The sequence below is a fragment of the Arvicola amphibius genome, chromosome 7 (genome assembly GCF_903992535.2).
Source record: "Arvicola amphibius chromosome 7, mArvAmp1.2, whole genome shotgun sequence".
Taxonomy (NCBI): Eukaryota; Metazoa; Chordata; class Mammalia; order Rodentia; family Cricetidae; genus Arvicola; species Arvicola amphibius.
Window position 1 is genome coordinate 12,495,322 of NC_052053.1, and position 19,283 is coordinate 12,514,604.

Here is a 19,283-nt window from a genome sequence, read left to right on the forward strand (position 1 = left end):
AAGGGCTGCATTCTGGCAGTGATGTCTAGTTACAGACAAGATAATAAATGGGGATGGAGGGAGAAGCAGTTTGTACATTAAAGGCTGGGTGGGCTCAGGTGATATTGGACACTGCTGGTAAACACCGCTTTATCAAGGAATTTATCAAGGTCAGAGGCAGTTCCTCAGCTGTCAGGATGTGGGTAAAATGAGGGATTCAACCATTTACCCAGAAGCATGTAGGCATGCCTGGGGGTTGAGGGAATGGGACAATATGCAGTTGAGAAATCAAGTAAACTGGTTCCAGTAGACCTGCCATCTGGTAGACCCAGACTGGTGTGGACAGCACTCACAGAAGTCAACCATAGAAATACAGGCACAAGTCATGTTTAAGCTTCTAATTTTCAACAAGTGCTTTGTTTACTTCTGGAGGGACGTTTGTTTCTGATGGAGGATTTTACCACATCCACCCGACACTCTACTTGTCTGTCATGTTTTAGCCTCCCATCACTTTCAGGTGCTCTTGAGACTGTATAAATCTTACTTCTTCCAACCCCCTTAAAAGGAAGTGTGGTAGGGGTCCGTGCTCTTGTCTAGAGAAACAGGTTGCTGTTGTTTGTCTGTTTGCTTGCTTGCTTTTTCCACCTCCCAATACTCTTCTTCATGCATGTCAGGGGCATTCCCTGTGACTAACAGTGAGGTGGCCTGCCCAGATGCCACCCTCTCAAATTAACCACCAAGAAGTTTGCTAGATGCAAGTAGCTATTTTCCATTCTAACTGGCAAGTCTATGTAGTGGGGCTTTGCTTGTCTCTACGAGATTAGAAACCCATATAAACTCTCAGCAAACAGCAAAAACTTTCTGCTTGTAAGAAAGAGTGCCATCCCATAAGACATGGGGTCCCAGTTCCACAGGTCAGAGACTCTACACCCTAAATGCTTTTAGGACAAGGTGTTTGGTAGAGCTCAGGAATAGAATATACCTAATATTCTTCCAGAAAATGTCTCACAAGAACACTCTACTATTTTAAAAAAGAAAGAACTGTTTGTTTTTATCTTCTGTGTATGAGCACCATGTTCCTACCTGGTACCCAGAGCCCAAGAAACCCAGAAGAGGTTGTCAGAACCTCTGGAACTGGGATTACAGGCAGTCGTGAGTCACCATGAAGGGATAAGAACTAAACTACAGTCCTCTACAAGAGCAGTTAAGTTCCCTTAGCCACTGAGTCACCTCTCCAGCCCCTACCATTAAACTTTGTAATAAGTACAACTACTGATACTTTCCTTTGAAATACCCAAGTATTAAATGAAGGAGGACACACCAAAATTAGGAAGGATTCAGATGGAAAGCTCACACTCTGCCTTCGGGTGCAATAGAAAATGCAAACTTTCAGAGGTGCTACAAGGACATATTGTTAGCTTTACTTTGTTTCTCAGTAAACTGTCAGTTCTTATCTGGGATAGTTGAATTATCCCATTTTCCCTCTATCCTCATCTTCTTCCTTCCTTCCTTTCTTCCTTCCTTCCTTCCTTCCTTTTCTCCTTTCTTCCTTTTTTCCTCCTCCTCCTTCTGTCATTCTATCCTAATTTATTAACTCTACTAGAAAGGAGAAACCCGAAGCAACATTGTAGGAAGGAAAGAATCAAACAAGAGAAGCCCTTGACATCCATTAAGCACAACTTCCTCTTCTGAACATGGAAAGTTATAATTAGCCATGTAGAGTTTATAGAATTATTTAATGCCTCAAAGGGATGAAGGATGTGAGGTCACCATGTAAAATACCCAGTGTTTTTCAAATGTGAATCACTACATCTTGTGTGTGGTGCTGATGGAGTAAGGTGGCTCCTCCCAGTTGTGGTTTGTCTTCTTACTTAAGCTTTCCAGCACCTCTTCTAGACATCTGTAAAGACAAGCCTATTAATAACTCCAAGACAGGGATCAGTTTTAGAAAAGATGCATGAGAGCCAGGCATGGCTGTGAACCATGTTAGTCCCAGCACTCCAGAGACAGAGGCCAACAGGTGTCTGTAAGTTTGAAGCCATCCTGGTTTACAAAGTGAAACTCTGCCTCAAAAAAAAAATGCATGAAGCATATATAATTTTAAGAAAACACTGTTTATCTGAAATCTAAATTTAGTTGGGCATCCTGTATTTAATCTGGAAATAGGAATCATAAGTCACTTCATTTCTGTGGCATCAGTTTTGACAATGTTACACCCACACGACCATGTGGACTCTGCTACTGACAACACAGAGCAGAACTCAGTGCACCAGATACATATAAGAGGAAAGCCTAATATCCATTATTATAATAACCCTTTATGGACAGAGGAATCATCAGGACCTCTCTCAAAGTAGAACACCCTCCTACAGCAGATGGTACACTTACATCCCATTCTACATGGTAATAATTTATTGAATGTGTTATGCTCCTATTTCAGATTTATAGAGGAATGATTTAATGAGATGAGGTAATCCTGTAATAACTACTTTAAAATACAATTTCCATGATGTTGTTCTTCACCAATGCCCAAGATATAACCTACAAAGCCATCCTGAGACCCTTTCGGACCATGGCAGGTGGAACACAGCACCAGAGTTACACATCTGGATCAAATTCACAGTCCACCATGATCTGGATCACCACAGGCAACAGTGTTTGCCTAAGCTGGCTCCTAATCTATAAGGTGGGAAGTACGTGCATTAACTACCTCTCCGTTGGTTGAAAGAACAAAATTAAAGAAGTATTTAGCCCAGTGCCTAGCACACAGGCACTTAATACATGCTGCCTATCATTAAGTGCAATTGCGTTTGTATTTCCATTTACTAGCCCTTGGAAAGGAGGTAGAGGGTTAGCAGGCATTATTAAATTTTTGAGATTTGCACCCAAGAGATGTTGGATGCGTGGTGGCAAATTTGTGAGAATAGAATCCTGGCTCTTATGCTCCATATTACTGACAAGTTATTTAGCAGGCTCTTGGATTGCATGCATGTATTTCAAATGGTATCATTAAGGTCTCCAAAAACCATTGATTTTAATCTCATACAAACGTCTAGCTGCTCTCAGTCTTGGCCCGTCTAGTCTATTCTCTACAGTCATTAGAGATGTCAACTTCAGAGAAGTCAATATAGTGCATAACTGACCATTCACATCGTCCGTTTATGCTCTTCCATGGCTCCCTGAAAGGACTGTAAATTCCTTCTAATGTCCAAAGATGGCATAACTGGCCGTCCTTCATCTGACTAGCTTAATTCTGTACCTGGTCCAGGAATCCTTAAACATCCAGCAGCTCTTTATTTTCCAAGCAGGTTTCTGGCCCTCCCCAATGCTTGTGCGTCTGCCTGGCTGGAAGCTCCTTCTCTGTCCTGAGAGGAAGAGCACCGAGGCAATAATAGCCTTTGCTGCTCCAAAGAAGCAGAGAATCAACCCACACAGGTACCCACCACAAAATGAATGTGTGCAGGGACATTCAGAGATCAGATAGCACATTTCATACCATAAAACTGCAGTCCTAAAGACCCTCACACCATTAACTGTAGAAGAAGGAGAAGGAAGAGGAGAAGGAGGAGGAGGAGGAGGAGGAGGAGGAGGAGGAGGAGGAGGAGGAGAAGAAGGAGGAGAAGAAGGAGAAGAAGAAGAAGAAGAAGAAGAAGAAGAAGAAGAAGAAGAAGAAGAAGAAGAAGAAGAAGAAGAAGAAGAAATAGGACTTGAAAATCACCAGATAGCTAGCTTCCAAAATGTAAATCGCAATTTTATATCTGCGAGATAGGACTGCAGGTGCTATGGATTCCTTTGAAACTCCTGGTAGTTTTCAGATTTTCTACAACGAAGAGATCAGCTTGAACCATATAGGAAGTGATTAAAAACTTGAGCTAATCTTACCAGGAACCCAAATGTGTAAGTGTTCAGATATAGCACTGCTGCCCTGGACCCCAGTTCAGTTCCCAATACCACATCAGGTAACCCACAGAGAATCTAATACCTTCTTCTGGCCTCTGCAGGTACCTGAACACATACACACACACACACACACACACACACACACACACACACACACACAGTAATAATAATAATAAATAATACCAATACTAATACTACTACTACTAATAATAAATATTTTAAAAGACAAGTTTTGCTAATTAAGAAGAAGTACACAGCCCCCTGACGTCCCCCTAACTACTGTATAGAGCATCTAGTCGGCAGGGCTATTGGGCATTAGAGCCACCAATTGGCACGGATGGACAGCCTTTGCCTCTTCCCAGTGCTCATTTGCTTTCCAGACTCAGATGCCTAAACCTTTCACTGATCACATAAAATAAGCAAACTGCAGTTTATGAGTTCCAGGCCCATTTGGAAGACAGCAGAACATGCTAACAACTTTCGATATGGCGATCTAATTTTCCTGTGCTGTCCTCCCTGCCCTGGCTCTTTCCAGGCTCAGTGGATTTCTTTTTCTAGGAAGTTTCAGAAGGGCATAACTTGAATGAGATTTGAGAAATACAATCTTCATTTCGCTCCCACTGCAGGCCTCCGTGAGACCCCTGTAAAGAGTGGGACACAGTGTCTCCTTCTTCATGGAGGGAGACAGAAGGCTTGACGGCAGGAGAATCCTGCGTCCGTGAAGCCTCTTTGTTTCCAGGTGGCTTCACCTTTGACAGTATGGTACCTACCTGGCCATCTCTGTATCTTTTGGCCAAAGGCTTCCTATCCAAAGTGCCTGCTTCAATGTACCCAAATGCCCACACCTGCGAGGAAGCACTCTGCTGTATCTATGTGTGCAGAGTAACCTCCTGCATTCAGGCTTATAAACAAAGCGAAGTCAAAACAATAAGCTCTGAGAGTTCATTTGTGTTTGATGGCCCTGTCTCAACGCGACAACAACAGCACTGTCAACCTGTCACCGTTCTGCAGCATTTGCCCCCAAATGCCACGCAGGTCCACACCTGCGCAACCACGACGGGCATTGTGAGCCACTCTGTCTGCCACCACATAAAAAGCTAATTTCACATTCAGAATGTATGTTTTTTTTTTTCTTTCAATACCAATAGCAACAAGAGTGTGCCAAAAAAAAAAAAAAAAATTCCCCCTGAAGCTCTATTCTGTTTTTTAAACTGCGGAACATTCTTTCATAGTTTGACAGTTAAAATGCTGCAGTTAATGTAATAAACAGAGAATTTTTCTAAGTAGCCTGTCAAAACAAGTGACACTTTTTTTTAAAAGCCAGCGAGTCTCAGCCTCAGAACAATGGGAAGTACCTTTCAAAGCAACATCTTCATTATACAATCAAACTCTCAAAGTAATCTTCTCATCAAAGAATATTGTGTTATTTCTTTCCCAGTAATTATCAGAGTTCTGCAACCTCTCTGGCAGTGGTGACTATCACAAGTGCAGCTGTGTTGAGTTCAAAAACTGGGGGTCTTGGCCCCGCTGACATAGAGCCAACACATGCCGTGGCTCTGCGTTTCTCAGTTACTCGGCACTTTGGGCCATAAGGAGCCAACTGCCCCAGGACCCACAGAGGTGGCCTCAGTCTCCAAGAGCAAAGTGCTTCGTCAGTCCCTTTGAGAACAGACTGGGTGCTGCTGATTCTTGATCAAATTGGCTTCTTTTCTTTCCTCTTAAATAGAATCAAGTGATATCTCCAAAGGTTACTAGAAAATTGAAAAATAACTAACCAAGAGCAGGGGGGGGGTATGTGTGTGTATATAGAACTTGAGTGTCTATCTCACAAAATTCGATTCCATCTTTCACTTTCCCATCCCTGAAGAGCTGCCATTCAAATAGGAAGGAAATACATCAGCCTGAAGAAGCATTGCCAGCCCAATCCCAATGTTTGCCAAATTAAAAAAAAAAATCCTGGGAAGATGGGAAGAAAATCCCCAAATAATACATCTTGGACTATCAGTGAATGAATCTTTAGCTTCATCTTCTTGCTTTTTTTTTTTTTTTTTTTTTTTGAGATAGAATCCTCATATGTAATCCAAACTGGTCTGAAATTTGCTACATTGCCCAAGATAGCCTCCAGCTCCAATTTTCTTCCTACCTAAGCCTCTCAAGTGCTCAGACCCAAGGCCTGTGCCATAACACCAAGTGCAAACCTGCTGTTCAATAGCCAGAGGTCAACCGCAGCCAAGCTTGGGGAAAGCAATGTTTCTTGAAGACTTGAGTATCTGGGGTTCGTGCACTTCACTGGATTGTGGACAAAAATGGGAACAGCACCATCTCTCCTTGGGAGTGCTGGGAAGTGAACTCATAGCTTCACTTACAGGGGCTAGACCAGTGGACCCTATTTCTAGGGATGACTCATGAAACCTAGGCAAGAAGTCTTGAGCATACAGCCCATACTCAATAAATGTCTGCCTCATTTGACTCTAACTTGGGATTGCTTCTCTCATTGGCTTACAGACTCCTCAAAGGAGCAGTTACTCTTTCTACATTTTAATCCACTTGGTAAGCACTTGAAGAGAAGTCTTAGTGAATTCAACGGCAAGGAAGAGCTGAGAGAGGATTGGCAGGGGCTGTGAGCTCACTCAGTCACTCAAAAATGTTTATTGATGGCTTCCTTGTTGGGGACTGTGGCGTTTTGAATGAAAATGGCCCTGACAGGGAGTGGCACCATTAGGAGGTATGGCTTTGTTGGAGTAAGTATGGCCTTGTTAGAGGAAGTATCTAATTGTGGGGGCAGGCTTTGAGGGGTCTCTTATGCTCAAGCTACACCCAGTGACCCCATTCATTTCCTGCTGCCTGTAGATCAAGATGTAGAAGGATCTCAGCTCCTTCTCCAGCACCATGTCTACCTGCATGCTGCTACATCCCACCATGACGACAGTGGACCAAACCTCTGAAACTATAATACACCCCAATTAAATGTTTTCCTTTATAAGAGTTGTTGTCATTGTGTCTCCTCACAGCCGTAGAAACCTCATCGAAGACAGGTACATAGCCTGAGTATTTCACACTAGGGAAGCCCTCCCCACAGTACAGAATGCTAACACACACTACCTTGTCCATTATAGGATGTCGTACAGCCCTGACTGCATCCTTGCTCATGGGTCTCGAGCTATCTTCTGCTCACACAGAGCTCCAGAAAGAAGGAACACCCTCATGTTCCTGCTTAACTCAACTCCACAGCATTCAGAACAAGTTAGGTGGTCAAGATGTGCTGGCGAACAAGGGGTTAATGAAAAAAAACCCTGGCACTGTGTGATTGCCTTTCACAGACTCCCAGTGTCTAACTGCTTCTCGGTGGGCGAGAAAGCAAATGTGCAGGGCAAATGTGGCAGGGATCCTTGACATTGGATGCCTTTAGTATCCCTAGAGTCTTCACCTCTGTCCAACGGATGCCAATAGCCTGTGTGCCCACTCGTATTCTGACAATCCAAACATCCCCATGCATTTCCAGATGCCTTAGGGTCTACCTCAGCCAGACTCAGAACCTCACAATGATGCCAGCTTGAATGAATGTGACAGCAAGGAAAACAGGAGAAAGAGAGAGAGAGAGAGAGAGAGAGAGAGAGAGAGAGAGAGAGAGAGAGAGCGAGCCAGGAGAGATGAAGGACAGACGATGAGCAAACTGGTCAGGAGGAAGGGAAACAGTCTGCCTGGAGAGAAAATGTGGTTTCTGAGGCCATTTATCATTTGATTTCCACAGCCCCGGGGAATTCTTGTGCCCTCGGCCATCCTCCTCATGATCCTGCAGGGCAGACAGAGCACAAATTGGCTGGGCAGCTTCCTTGGACCCCACTCCTGCTTAGGTCGGTGCAGCTCTGGCTTTTCTATTTGATATTTTGGATCCTTCTATTCAATTTCTGTTTGAAGAAAGGGGATTGGGGCTGAAAGAGCTCAAAACCATGGTTCTAGAGTTAAGGATGATAGTACCGGCTGGGATGAGGGGAAAGCCTTTGAAATGCTCTGTGTAGAAGATTAAGCCCCAAGAGAGAGTTTGGACAAAGGGGACACGGTGTGACAAAAATGACATATGTTGAAAAGCCCATGCTGCCTGGAGTATGGGCCAGTGAAAGTTAAAGAGTCCTGGGGGAAGGAGATAAAGCTGCCCTCAGAGGCCATTGTGAACTGGTCCAAGGGGCAGTTGTTGGGGAAGTCCGTCTGAGGGGCAGCTCTCGCTTGGAAAGTGCCCAGTGGACATAGCAGATGTAAAATTGAATGTTCTTGCAGAGACCCGAGCATAAAGGAAGGTCGGCTGAGCTAGTGGTTCAGGGTTGGCATCCATAGCCGCCTGGCACTGGCTGTACGGTGGAGAGGGCTTCGTTTCCAGCATGAAAGCAGAAACCTGTGTGTGGGGTTTCCCAATCTAGCGCCAAGCCGCCTTGACTGCAAAGGTTTCCCTGAGAAAGACTGGGAGTGGCCATGTGCTTTGTGGGCCATGGAGCAATAGCAGAATGCCTGGGGTCTAACAGGGGCTTCACACTTTTCTTCTTTGACCTAATTAAATACCTCAAGGTTGTTGTTGTCAGCTAGTGGCCAGCTGTGGCAGACAAGGGGGCTTCCAGCTGCCTCACTGACTGAATGGTGGCCATGAAGGGTTTTTACCAAAAGAAGGAATGAATGATTTAATGAATGAAAGAATGTAACACGGGCATGGGAGCTTTGCTTCTGGGGATACTTGCCCTCTAGAACTATGAAGAATGGGGCTGCCTCAGTCTGGCATAGAAGCAGAACAGTTTCTACTTGCCATTGGCAAAGGCCATTAATACAGGCACTCTGGTTTGATATCCTGAGTCACCTGCTAAAGATATATAGTTTAAACTCACGTGAGTGGACAGTGGAGTTTGGGGAGGGGGTCAAAGTTTAAAATAAAACATAGACAAACACCACTGTAGTATCACCCCTTAGCCATCCGTCCTCTGACATGAGGGAAGGCCAGGACTTCTGCCACCAGCCTTGCACCCCTCTCCGGATGTGCCTGCGGCAGCCTGGGACAGCCAGGCGAGCCGCGAGCTCCCACTTACGGTTTGCGCAGGATCATCCTCATGTGGGCATCAGGGCCCATCTGAGACAGCAGCAGCATGGTGTCCTGGAGCTCCTCATCACACTCCTTCTTCTCCTCCTCAGTAGGCAAAGGGGCATCCTCGTGCTCATCATCCAGAAATCGATAAAATAAATATTTGTCTTGGAAATGGCGCTCCTGGTCCACTGTGGGAAACATAGAGGCCAGGGTCAGCCGGGGCTTGAAGCTATGACCCACAGTTCGCTGGCAGGGTTACAGGGCCGGAGTACAGCCATGCAGCGGCTCAGCTGGGAGCCCGAGTCCTTTGAACTCCACCTCACTCAGGCGGGACAACTAGAAGCCCAGCCATCCCTTTACAGTCATCTGAGCCACAGCCTCCTGGACCCACCCGATTTTGCCTCCCCGCGCCTTCTGTGGGCACCTGCCAGCTTTTATAGGATGAGCACACAACGCCTTGGTGGCATTTTCTACAGTGTGGGGCGTGTGTCCCAAACTGGTAAACTCACTGTCAGAGCTTGCTTGCGGAACGGCTTTGGGAGTGCGGTCTTACAAGAGGCATTCCTTAGGGAGGTCAGAACTCAGGCGTTTCCTGCTCTATGTACCCATTAAGACACAGTTCTCTCCCCACTTGGAGGAAAAGAAAGGTTTACAAGAACACAAAGATCTGAACAAAGCCAAGCAGACCAAGCTTCCAGGCCATAGACTCCTCGAAGGAATTGGTGGTCATTTTCTCTCAGTTTTGGTTTCCAGAAAGCTATTTCCTCCATTTCTTTTGGCAAAGCTGGGGACTCAGACCCAGGAACTCACACATCCTAACCAAGTGGTCAACAAGATTTAGGTCTCTGTTAGAAAAGAAGGTGGGCTGGGCTAGAACCCCTCCTCTAAATGTCTGGAAATCACTTAGTCCCTCTATAGCACGAAGTGTCAAGGTTAAAGGCAAAGAACAGTGGTAGACCCCGGCAGATCCCCGAAATAGGGATGGCAGTGGCGGCGGCAGCAACATGAGGGTGCGTATTGCAGCACAAGGTCCTTAGAACCCACCCCAGACCTGCAAAGTCAGAATCTGCTCTGAGCAAGAGCCCCAGGTGGTTGGTACGCACATGTATACATGGAATGTCTGAGGAAACTCGAGCAAGATTCTTTCTCCCACGTTCCCAGGTGCTGGCGGATGAAACGGCTGATTTGAATGTTTTCACGTTTAGAAAAGTAGGCTTAAGCAAGTGGCGTGAGCAGCTGAGCGGCAGTCACACCTCGGCCATGAATAGCTCTTCTGTTCAGCCAGAGCTGCGGCCGTTACTAGAGACCGCAATTGCAGCGCGCAGCTCTGATTTTAAACATGGCCATCCGGCGGGGATACAAATCGGCTCTCCCAGACAGCGGTGCAGTGGAAAGGCAGCTTCTGAATTCATTACTGCCTCTCATGTCATCAGCGCGGCCACACATTCCATTGCTCTTTCATCCTGCGCCTGTCTCAGGACCACGGTGCAATGCTTGGAGTCTAATCACACCATCAATGGACCATGAATGCAAACTAATAAACATAATTGGAGCTGATGCACTCTGGTTGCAATTTCATTTTCCTTTCCTTCGGTCTCGGAAGTTAGGAAGGTACAATGGTGGAACGTGGCCATCAATAGCATCCGCTCGCTGCATTTGTATTGCTAAATGAAGATGCTAGCTTGGTGGTTCCTTAAGGAGATCATCATTCTCTTTTGCCCCTTTGGGAATGCGGCAATAATAGCTTACCCAGGGCAATACACTTCGCATGACTTGAGAGTTTTCCAGAGCCTGGGGCCCATCTTACCGTGGTTGAGGACACCGTCTTCCAGCAAGACCTGCCACATGCCAACGGCTTGAGTCCGGGAGTGAACGCAGGACGTTTGCTGTATCATCCAGTCTACCAGTTCAGTCCCGACACAGCATTGTCTAAAGGGGATGAGACACAGAGGATGGAAAAAGTCTGCACAGAGAATGGGAGATAGCCTTCAAGAGGAGAACCTTCTGAAAAGCCTGGTACCATAAGCGGTATCAAGGCAAAGAAAGCGGTTTTTTTTTGGGGGGGGGGGTCGTGGGGGAATATAGCCTTAGGCTCTTGCACCAACCTAAGCTGGGTCGTGTAAATAAAATAACGCTAGAAGAAAGAGCACCAAGCTACTCAAGGGCGGCTAGAGGGAAAACATTACCCTTCCTTCTAAGTCTAACACTGAGCTGGGCCTGGGACAGCTCAGGGTGAGGGCTGTGGGGAGAAGTAAGCAATTAGCAATGCAAATCTTTCCGAAAAGGTCCTGTGTCATGAGCACTAACGTGTCCACAGAATCTGTCATCTAACAACACCAGATGCTCCCTGTACAGCCATGTGTTAGTCCCAAAGCTGTCCCCTGTAGTGGGTAGACAAGCTATGTGTGTTAGTTAGGAGATACACAATTATACACTTACGTATTAGGAAACTCTGAGGGAGGTGTGAAAATAGAGCAGGTGTTACTTATGTGTGTGTACAAGGGAGAAAGTGCAGTCCTGAAGTCCTAGGGACAGATCTCAAGGGACAGTGGAATAGGGCAGGGAGGCCCAGAGCAGAAGGCGGCTTGCAGCTGGGCCTGACTCATTGGTGGCCTCCCTTGGCAGGCCAAGAATGGCCCCGCCTCTGGGCATGAGCAGAGGCGGGACCAAGCCTGAAGAACTCTCACCTAAACTGAAGTAGATTCCTTGTCCTGGGCCACTGGGAAAAATCGTGAAGTGGTAGAGTTATCAAGTTTCCTACTCATTAACTATATGACTTTGGCCATCTCTCTGGTTCTGTTTCCTTCTCTGTAAGGTAAGGGAAGAACAAGTGATGGCCTTGGAGGCCTTCTCCAGTTCCAATATTGTAGAATCTCAGAAATCTATCAGCTCTTGGAATGCAGTGACCCTGGCCCAGGGAGGACGGTGGAGAAGGCCAGCTCTGCTTATCCATCACAACCTCAAAGGATGAAGAAACACCTACATCTTCACTTTGAATTAATCAGATACCTCTGAGCTAAACATACAAAACAAACATTTCTCTTATAATTTGGTAGATTACTAGTGGAAAAGTTCTTATAAAAGTATAGAAATCAATTTTATTTGGCTTTTAATTCAATGATTGCTCCTATTAAAAAAAAAGCAACAGAGCTGACTCAGAGCATTGAATTTCTAGGAAAGACACACGGACTTTGGAGCCAGAATGCACAACAGGGGCATATAGTAGAGTCCCTGGGTATCATTTCCAATAAATGACACCGCATCAAGACTGACTGTCAACCACTCTAGCATAGTGGTCACTAGGATGTTACTGGATCTGGCGGGGCCTCAACTCTCTGATACTGAAGCAGACACACAATGGGATAAAGAGCAGGAGGGAGGAGACGGAGCTTGCCAGCACGGATCTGGGGCAATAGCTCAGACTGCTGCAGAAGAAACCGTGCCCATGGTTTCCAGTGGAGCCCGCTGGTCATCACCAGCAGATCATTCATTTATGTCATAGGGTGTGGAGCAGACATAACACCTCTGTGTCAGGGATTTAAGTCTCCACAGGAGGGCATCAGGAAGAGATTGGTTTCTGACTTCCCGTTTCCACGATGTGTCACCAAACATGACATAGTTAATGGAATTTCCCCAACACGAGTCAATAGTTGGGCGAGCATACTCACATTTTAAGGGAAAAAAATAACTAAAACATCCAACGAAAAAGCTCTTTTCAGCCATGCGAGCTTTTAAGGTCCCTCTACAGCAAAAGAGCTGAAGGGCTAACAGGTTGGACTCAGGGAACATGTAGCACACGTGTTTTAGCTTTGTTTGGCTTTGTTTTAAATCTTGACTTTCCTTAGAACTATAATGCAGGAGCCACAGAGTCCAGGAAGATTAACACTGAGGGCTGCAGAACAAGACTGACAGACTCTGGAAGAGGCGGTGAAAATGTGGCTGTGGGGAGCTGGCTCAGTGGGCATCTGCCCCACAAGCGTGAGGACCTGAGTTTGAACTGCCCATGTAAAAGGCGAAGTGTGGCCAGGCACATGCCTGTCACTCTGGTGCTGTAACAGGAAGAGACAGGGGATCCTGGGGCTTGCTGGTTGCCAGCCCAGCTCCAGGTCTAGTGAGAGACCCTGCCTCGAAGGGATAAGATGGACAGAGACTGAGCAGGTCACCCAGTGTCCTCCGACAGTTTCAGCAAGTGCACACCCCGCCCCCACCCCACCCCCGCCAGGTTCAGTAGCTTACTAAAATAAAACTTCACTAGAAAACAAACTCCATAAAAGATTTTATATATTTTGTTCACTTCCATATCCTTAGAGCTTGTAACACTATGACTTAAAAATAAAAATCACTGAATTTAGAGATCATCCATATTTGGTTAAATTTGCTTGTGTACTCTCTGGACACAGGACTTAGTGAAGGGACAGTATTTGCTCTCTTTGCCCAGGGTCAGGTTTGTCATCTGGGAAATGGACACATACCCAGATATGCCTTTCTGGGAGGGATGTAGAGGAGATAAACTTCATGATCCCATGTGGGAAGTGGCGTGGTGTCACCCTAGGCATATAAGAACTGTGTGAGTGCTAGCTGAACTTAGTAGGGCCACGGAAAGATGCTCGCAAACAACACAAGGGATTCCTCCTCTTTGTTCATGCCTGCACACATCAGCCTGCAGTGCTGGGGCTAAAAGAAGCGAAGGCTGGAACCCTGGGGTTTATAACAGAGGCTATTTGTCACATTTTTATAAAACACCAATTAGAGGGGCCAAGCCATGAGGATGAACAAACACACCTGTACGTCTTTAGCCATGAGGATGAACAAACATACCTGTACATCTTTAGCCATGAGGATGAACAAACATACCTGTACGTCTTTAGGTGGTATTTTCTGTCTCTTATCATGTGGGGTGCTCGAGAGAGAATGGCAATTCGTAAGATTTTCCCAGCTCTGAGGATCTTCTCTGAAGGGACCTGGGTGTTAATCAGATGGGAGGAAAAGAGGGGAAAGGAGAGTTTACGGAAGGGAGTAGACCCGGTGAATTCTTAAACCGCTTTCTAATCAGAGTCCAGATTAAAAAAAAAACACAACTCATACATATTTACACTGCTCACTCATGAGACATGTCACTGTTATGTCGGGAACTGAGACATGCTGCATAGTTATTGGCTCTGGGAAGTGGCTCTGAGGGGCCTTGACTTGACGCTCTGACACAGGAACCACCTCCAGTGGTACTTAAGAAGCGAGCTTGGATGGCTCATCAACCCACCTACGTCCCATTACCTTGGTAATGGTGTTAGCAGGACGGAGAGGAACGTGAGGTTCAATGAGAGGTGTCTGAAAAATAAAATGTTAAGGCAAAAGAAAATTAAACAAAAAATTCAGTAAAGAAAATTATGGGTTGGGGATAATAAGAAACACTAATTTTTATGAAACTCAAAATAGAATTTAAAGAGAGAGAGAGAGAGAGAGAGACAGAGAGAGAGAGAGAGAGAGAGAGAGAGAGAGAGAGAGAGAAAGAGAGAGAGAGAGGCCTCCTAAAGAACTTGAATGCACAGGCATTCAAAGGGCAAAATTGGACCATTCAGTTTGCCAACATTTAAATATAAACTGTTTATAAAAAATGAAAAAAAAAGAGAACCAAACAGGAATGATTCAATGTTCATAGGCTTAATGAGAAGGGAAAAGGCAGCTGGTTGAAGCATAACAAACACCAGAGCAGGGAGAAAGCAAACAAGGTAAACAGTCAGAGGTTACAGGGACCTGCCCTGGGCTGTGGATAAAGTATTGATTTGGGGTGGGAATGCTCCGTTCCCTGTTCTCTTGTGCAGTTAAGACTCTTTCTCGGCAGTGCTTATTTTGTTTGTTTGTTTGTTCGTTCATTGTTATTTTCACATGCAGCTTCCTGCACTAAAGCTCCCAGAACCCAAGGGAGGGAGGCAGCCGCTGTGCATCTCTTTCCTGAGAAAACTGCAGCCTTCATAAGTCTATGCCAGTCAGATTAGCGCCAGGACCTAGCCGGCACTCTTCAGACGAAACACATTCTGTGGATGGATGTGTTGCATCTGAAACAATGGAGAAGTCCAGTTTCTATAAAATGGTAGCCCCAGCCTTCATTATCTCACATATCTGGCATACCTTTCTCACATACCTTTCCAAATATCTCACACACCTTTCCAAATGTGTCAGGTCAAAGGGGGTGGAAGAGTCATGGGTACAATGTTAAAAGGTGGGGGAAGAGTCGTGGATACAATGTTAAACGGTGGGGAAGAGTCGTGGATACAATGTTAAAAGGTGGGGGAAGAGTCATGGATACAATGTTAAAAGGTGGAGGAAGAGTCGTGGATACAATGTTAAAAGGTGGAGAAAGAGTCGTGGATACAATGTTAAAAGGTGAGGGAAGAGTCATGGATACAATGTTAAAAGGTGGAGGAAGAGTCGTGGATACAATGTTAAAAGGTGGGGGGAAGAGTCATGGATACAATGTTAAAAGGTGGTGGAAGAGTCATGGATACAATGTTAAACGGTGGGGAAGAGTCATGGATACAATGTTAAAAGGTGAGGGAAGAGTCATGGATACAATGTTAAAAGGTGGAGGAAGAGTCGTGGATACAATGTTAAAAGGTGAGGAAGAGTCATGGATACAATGTTAAAAGGTGGAGGAAGAGTGGATACAATGTTAAAAGGTGGGGGAAGAGTCGTGGATACAATGTTAAAAGGTGAGGAAGAGTCATGGATACAATGTTAAAAGGTGGAGGAAGAGTGGATACAATGTTAAAAGGTGGGGGAAGAGTCATGGATACAATGTTGTTTGTGACACTTTTGAATAGCATGATTTGATTTGATCTGATGCCTTTGGAGCGTTAGTAGTCTGGGGCTCTTTACCTAACATCCCCCAAAGATGCACACATCTTTATGCCCAGATGTTGAAGGTGTGGTGATCACAATGTTTAGACCAGCCTGGTGTTTATGAGGGTTGTGTTATCAGATGCAAGAAGGAAAGGCAGAGTCAGCACCCAAAAGCGGAAAGAGGAGGACAAGGGGGGAAAAAGAGGAGGACAGACAAGGGGGAGACAGACAAAGGGAGAAAGGAGGACAGACAAGGGGGGAAAAAGAGCCCCCATTGAGTCTCCAAAAGCAGCATGATCTTGTTGAGCCTCCATTTTAACCCAGAGGCTTACACTAGAGGTCTGGATCACAGCGGGGAGGGCTCATTGATTTGATTATCTCGGCAAGTGACAGTTTGTTATGGCGGCCCCCAAACACTGACATAAAGATTAAAACACTGTACAGCAACACCTTCCTGCCTTTTGCGAATAGGAGTTAATTACAGCGAAAATATATTGCTGAGTTCATTTCTGCTTCTCATTTAAAACACTTAACCACTGAAGGAGATGAAGGTCACTCAGTTTTAAGAAACGGTTTAAACCTCAATGCGAATATACACATATGAACATTATATATTTGCCTTTTATCAATGGCAAATTTGGGACGGGCTGGTGCTTTTAGCATTATAAAAGAGTTAAAGGGGTAAAGAATACTGAACTTCAAAAACCGGCAGAGATGAGCCATAGATTTGCTTCTAAGACTGTGTCTCCTTGAACTCACCATTTCAACATTTTGTTCATGTGACTGGCATCTGGCAGACCCCACCCACTGAAACACATGGGGTGTCGGCAGCACGCCACTTCGAACAAGCATAGACCAAAGGATGTCAATGTGGTATAATTCAAAATAATGTGCCCTGCCAGCTCCTGTGTTCTTTACAGTAGACCTGCTGATGGGAGAGAGGCTGTGAGACCAGGCAACTCCTGTTCTCAACACAGAACATTGGCCAGCCAGGGAAGCAGAGCTATCGTCCATCAGGTCCCTAAAAACACACAGCTGAAATTGGCTGTGAACTTCCCAGTTATGAACTTCAGCTCCAGTGATGCTCTAGTGATCCTGTCCCTGCCACACACGGGTGACTTCATACATCTGCGAGGCTTCCTGGTTACAGATCTAACTGTAAAAGCTTCTGGTTGTTCCAGAAAACGATGCTAGGAGCCCGTCCCTTCTTCCCGTTCTAGAAGAAGAGGTCTAGTGCAGAGGGAGGTGGGGTTGTTTTCCAGACCCCGCCCCATGAAAAGCTGACGTTTATCAGTTTGTCTCTAAGAAGCTGGTCAAGCTGGAGGTCAAGAGGAGGCCCAAACTGAGAATGGCTGAGAAATGTTTGCTCCTAGTGAGCTGAATGAAACTATTCAAAGATATATTTAGTTGCTTCTTACTATATTATAACAAAAAACTAACAAATGGTACCTAGTTTAGTTTATTTCAATGACTTTGTTTTAATTCCTTGGAACCTTGAAAAGGAAGTGTTACCAAAGCAGGGCGGTGCATCAGGCTTCAACCAGAACCCTCCCTTTGATCTGTGCCTTCTAAAGGCATACAAGGTTTGCTCAGCCGGACAGTCCTGGCACCAGTTCCAGGGCCAGGAGGCTGCTTCATCTGTTGAAAAGCAAGGTTCTCAAAACCTTCTCCACCTCAGAAACGTCAGGTTCAGGGCGACACCATGAATGGGTGTTTGCGGGGAGAGGATTTCTCTTTATTTAAATAAAGTCTGGAGCCAGGCGGTGGTGGCGCACGCCTTTAATCCCAGCACTCGGGAGGCAGAGGCAGGCGGATCTCTGAGTTCGAGGCCAGCCTGGTCTACAAGAGCTAGTTCCAGGACAGGCTCTAGAAACTACAGGAAAACCCTATCTCGAAAAAAAAAAAAACAACAAAAAAATGAAGTCTGGGAGGGCCACATGCAGGACAACATGGAAAGCATTCTCTTCAGAGAACAGGATTAGAAGGGCCTGGCCGTGAGTGGTGGTGCAGACAGACTTGAGACAGACAGGCAGGCAGGGTCCCTAGACACCATCACTGGTGAAGGTCCGCTCAGGGTCCCCTACGTGGACAGTGTGACTACATTGCTTTTGCGTCCGTCTACTTATTTCCAGTTTGTTTGCCCTTGTCATTCGAGTAAATTTCACCACAGCTGTGTTACAGAGAAATAAGGATAACAACTGTATTCTGTGAATAGTTAGGAGGATAGACATAACACGGTTATTCTTATGAAGTATTCAATAGGAAACCCTGCCCTGGAGACAGGGTTGCACGTGTCGACCACACTCCTTCATCCATGCTAGCTCCTTGTTTTTACCGTCATTTTCTTTTTCACTGAGAACACTTAGGCCAGCGGTGTGTACGGGCTTGCCTGAGCTCATATTGCTACTCTCTGGGATTGCTGGTAGTTCAATCTATTTATAGCTTACTCTAGTGTCTACATGATAGGATCAGATCATAAGCTCAGTTACCACCACCTCCACCACAGCATCCACCACCAACACCCCCACAGCCTCCGTTACCAACCTTTTCTTCTAAAAATGTCTTGACTGTCATGTTGGAAGATTTTGTACGTTGTTTGATCAAAGTTCTTTGGAAAGGTACAACATGCTGGCCATCCCTTCCAGGTCCAGGTATCGGATTTGGTCATATAAATTTTCAACAATAAATCAATCACTTTTACTATCTGAAATCATACCCATTGGCAGTATGCAGCATGCTTAGTCAGAATGAACTTTCTAAAAAGCAACTTTATAAGAATAAAGCATTTACACAGAGGAACTGATCCCTAGGGGATAAGATAAATGTGCCAGAGAAAGGATGTCACAGAAGTCCACCCAGGAGGACAAAAGCCACTCAAGAGACCTGATCAGAAACAGACCTCTCTGCTGGGGAAGAGTTCTACAGGCAGAGGGAAATGGGGAAGCCAGCCAGATCCACTCAGCCAAGCCCCAGGTTGGCAGAAGAAAGCCTTTGGAAAGAGTGCAGAGGAGGAAGGAAAAAGCCACCAGGCCTTGATCCAGATGTCCTGCAAGGTACCGGAACTTAGAGGGCATCAAGAACCCTTTGTGGCATAGCCGCAGCCAGTGATGCCACCGGTCTACCCGCTGCCAAGAGGAAGGCCAGATTCTCCATGCCCATTCTCCTCTGGTCAGAAACTAGAGCTATGAGGGAATAATTTCATTATATCAATTATTTCAATATAGACTAGATTAAACAGAAGAGAGAGAAACAGCAACATAGCAATATTAGTGAGAACCAAAGGAAGAAAACCAGCCTGAAGGTTGGGGAGCCAGGAAACATGCCTCCAGCAGCTTTTAAGAGCATGGGAAGGACAAAGAGGTGCCCTGAGGGGCCAGCCCTACAAGGTGGTCACAGCAGCCACAGACTTGGGCAGAGGCTCACCGTGCAGCCTTCCAGCCCTCTAGCTGGCCTGTATCCTCCAGTAACATTTTCTGTGTCAAAGAGGAAGGCAGATGGGAAG

The 19,283-nt window shown here is 45.7% G+C and overlaps 1 protein-coding gene across 1 annotated transcript in view; it reads right to left on the reverse strand.

Moving 5' to 3' along the window:
* Rapgef4 (Rap guanine nucleotide exchange factor 4) overlaps positions 1-19,283 on the reverse strand; it is a 117,315-nt gene that overhangs the window by 66,628 nt on the left and 31,404 nt on the right. Inside the window, 4 exon segments of the mRNA XM_038338012.2 lie at positions 8,949-9,132; positions 10,752-10,873; positions 13,799-13,905; positions 14,216-14,269. Coding sequence (XP_038193940.1) covers positions 8,949-9,132; positions 10,752-10,873; positions 13,799-13,905; positions 14,216-14,269 — 467 coding nt within the window.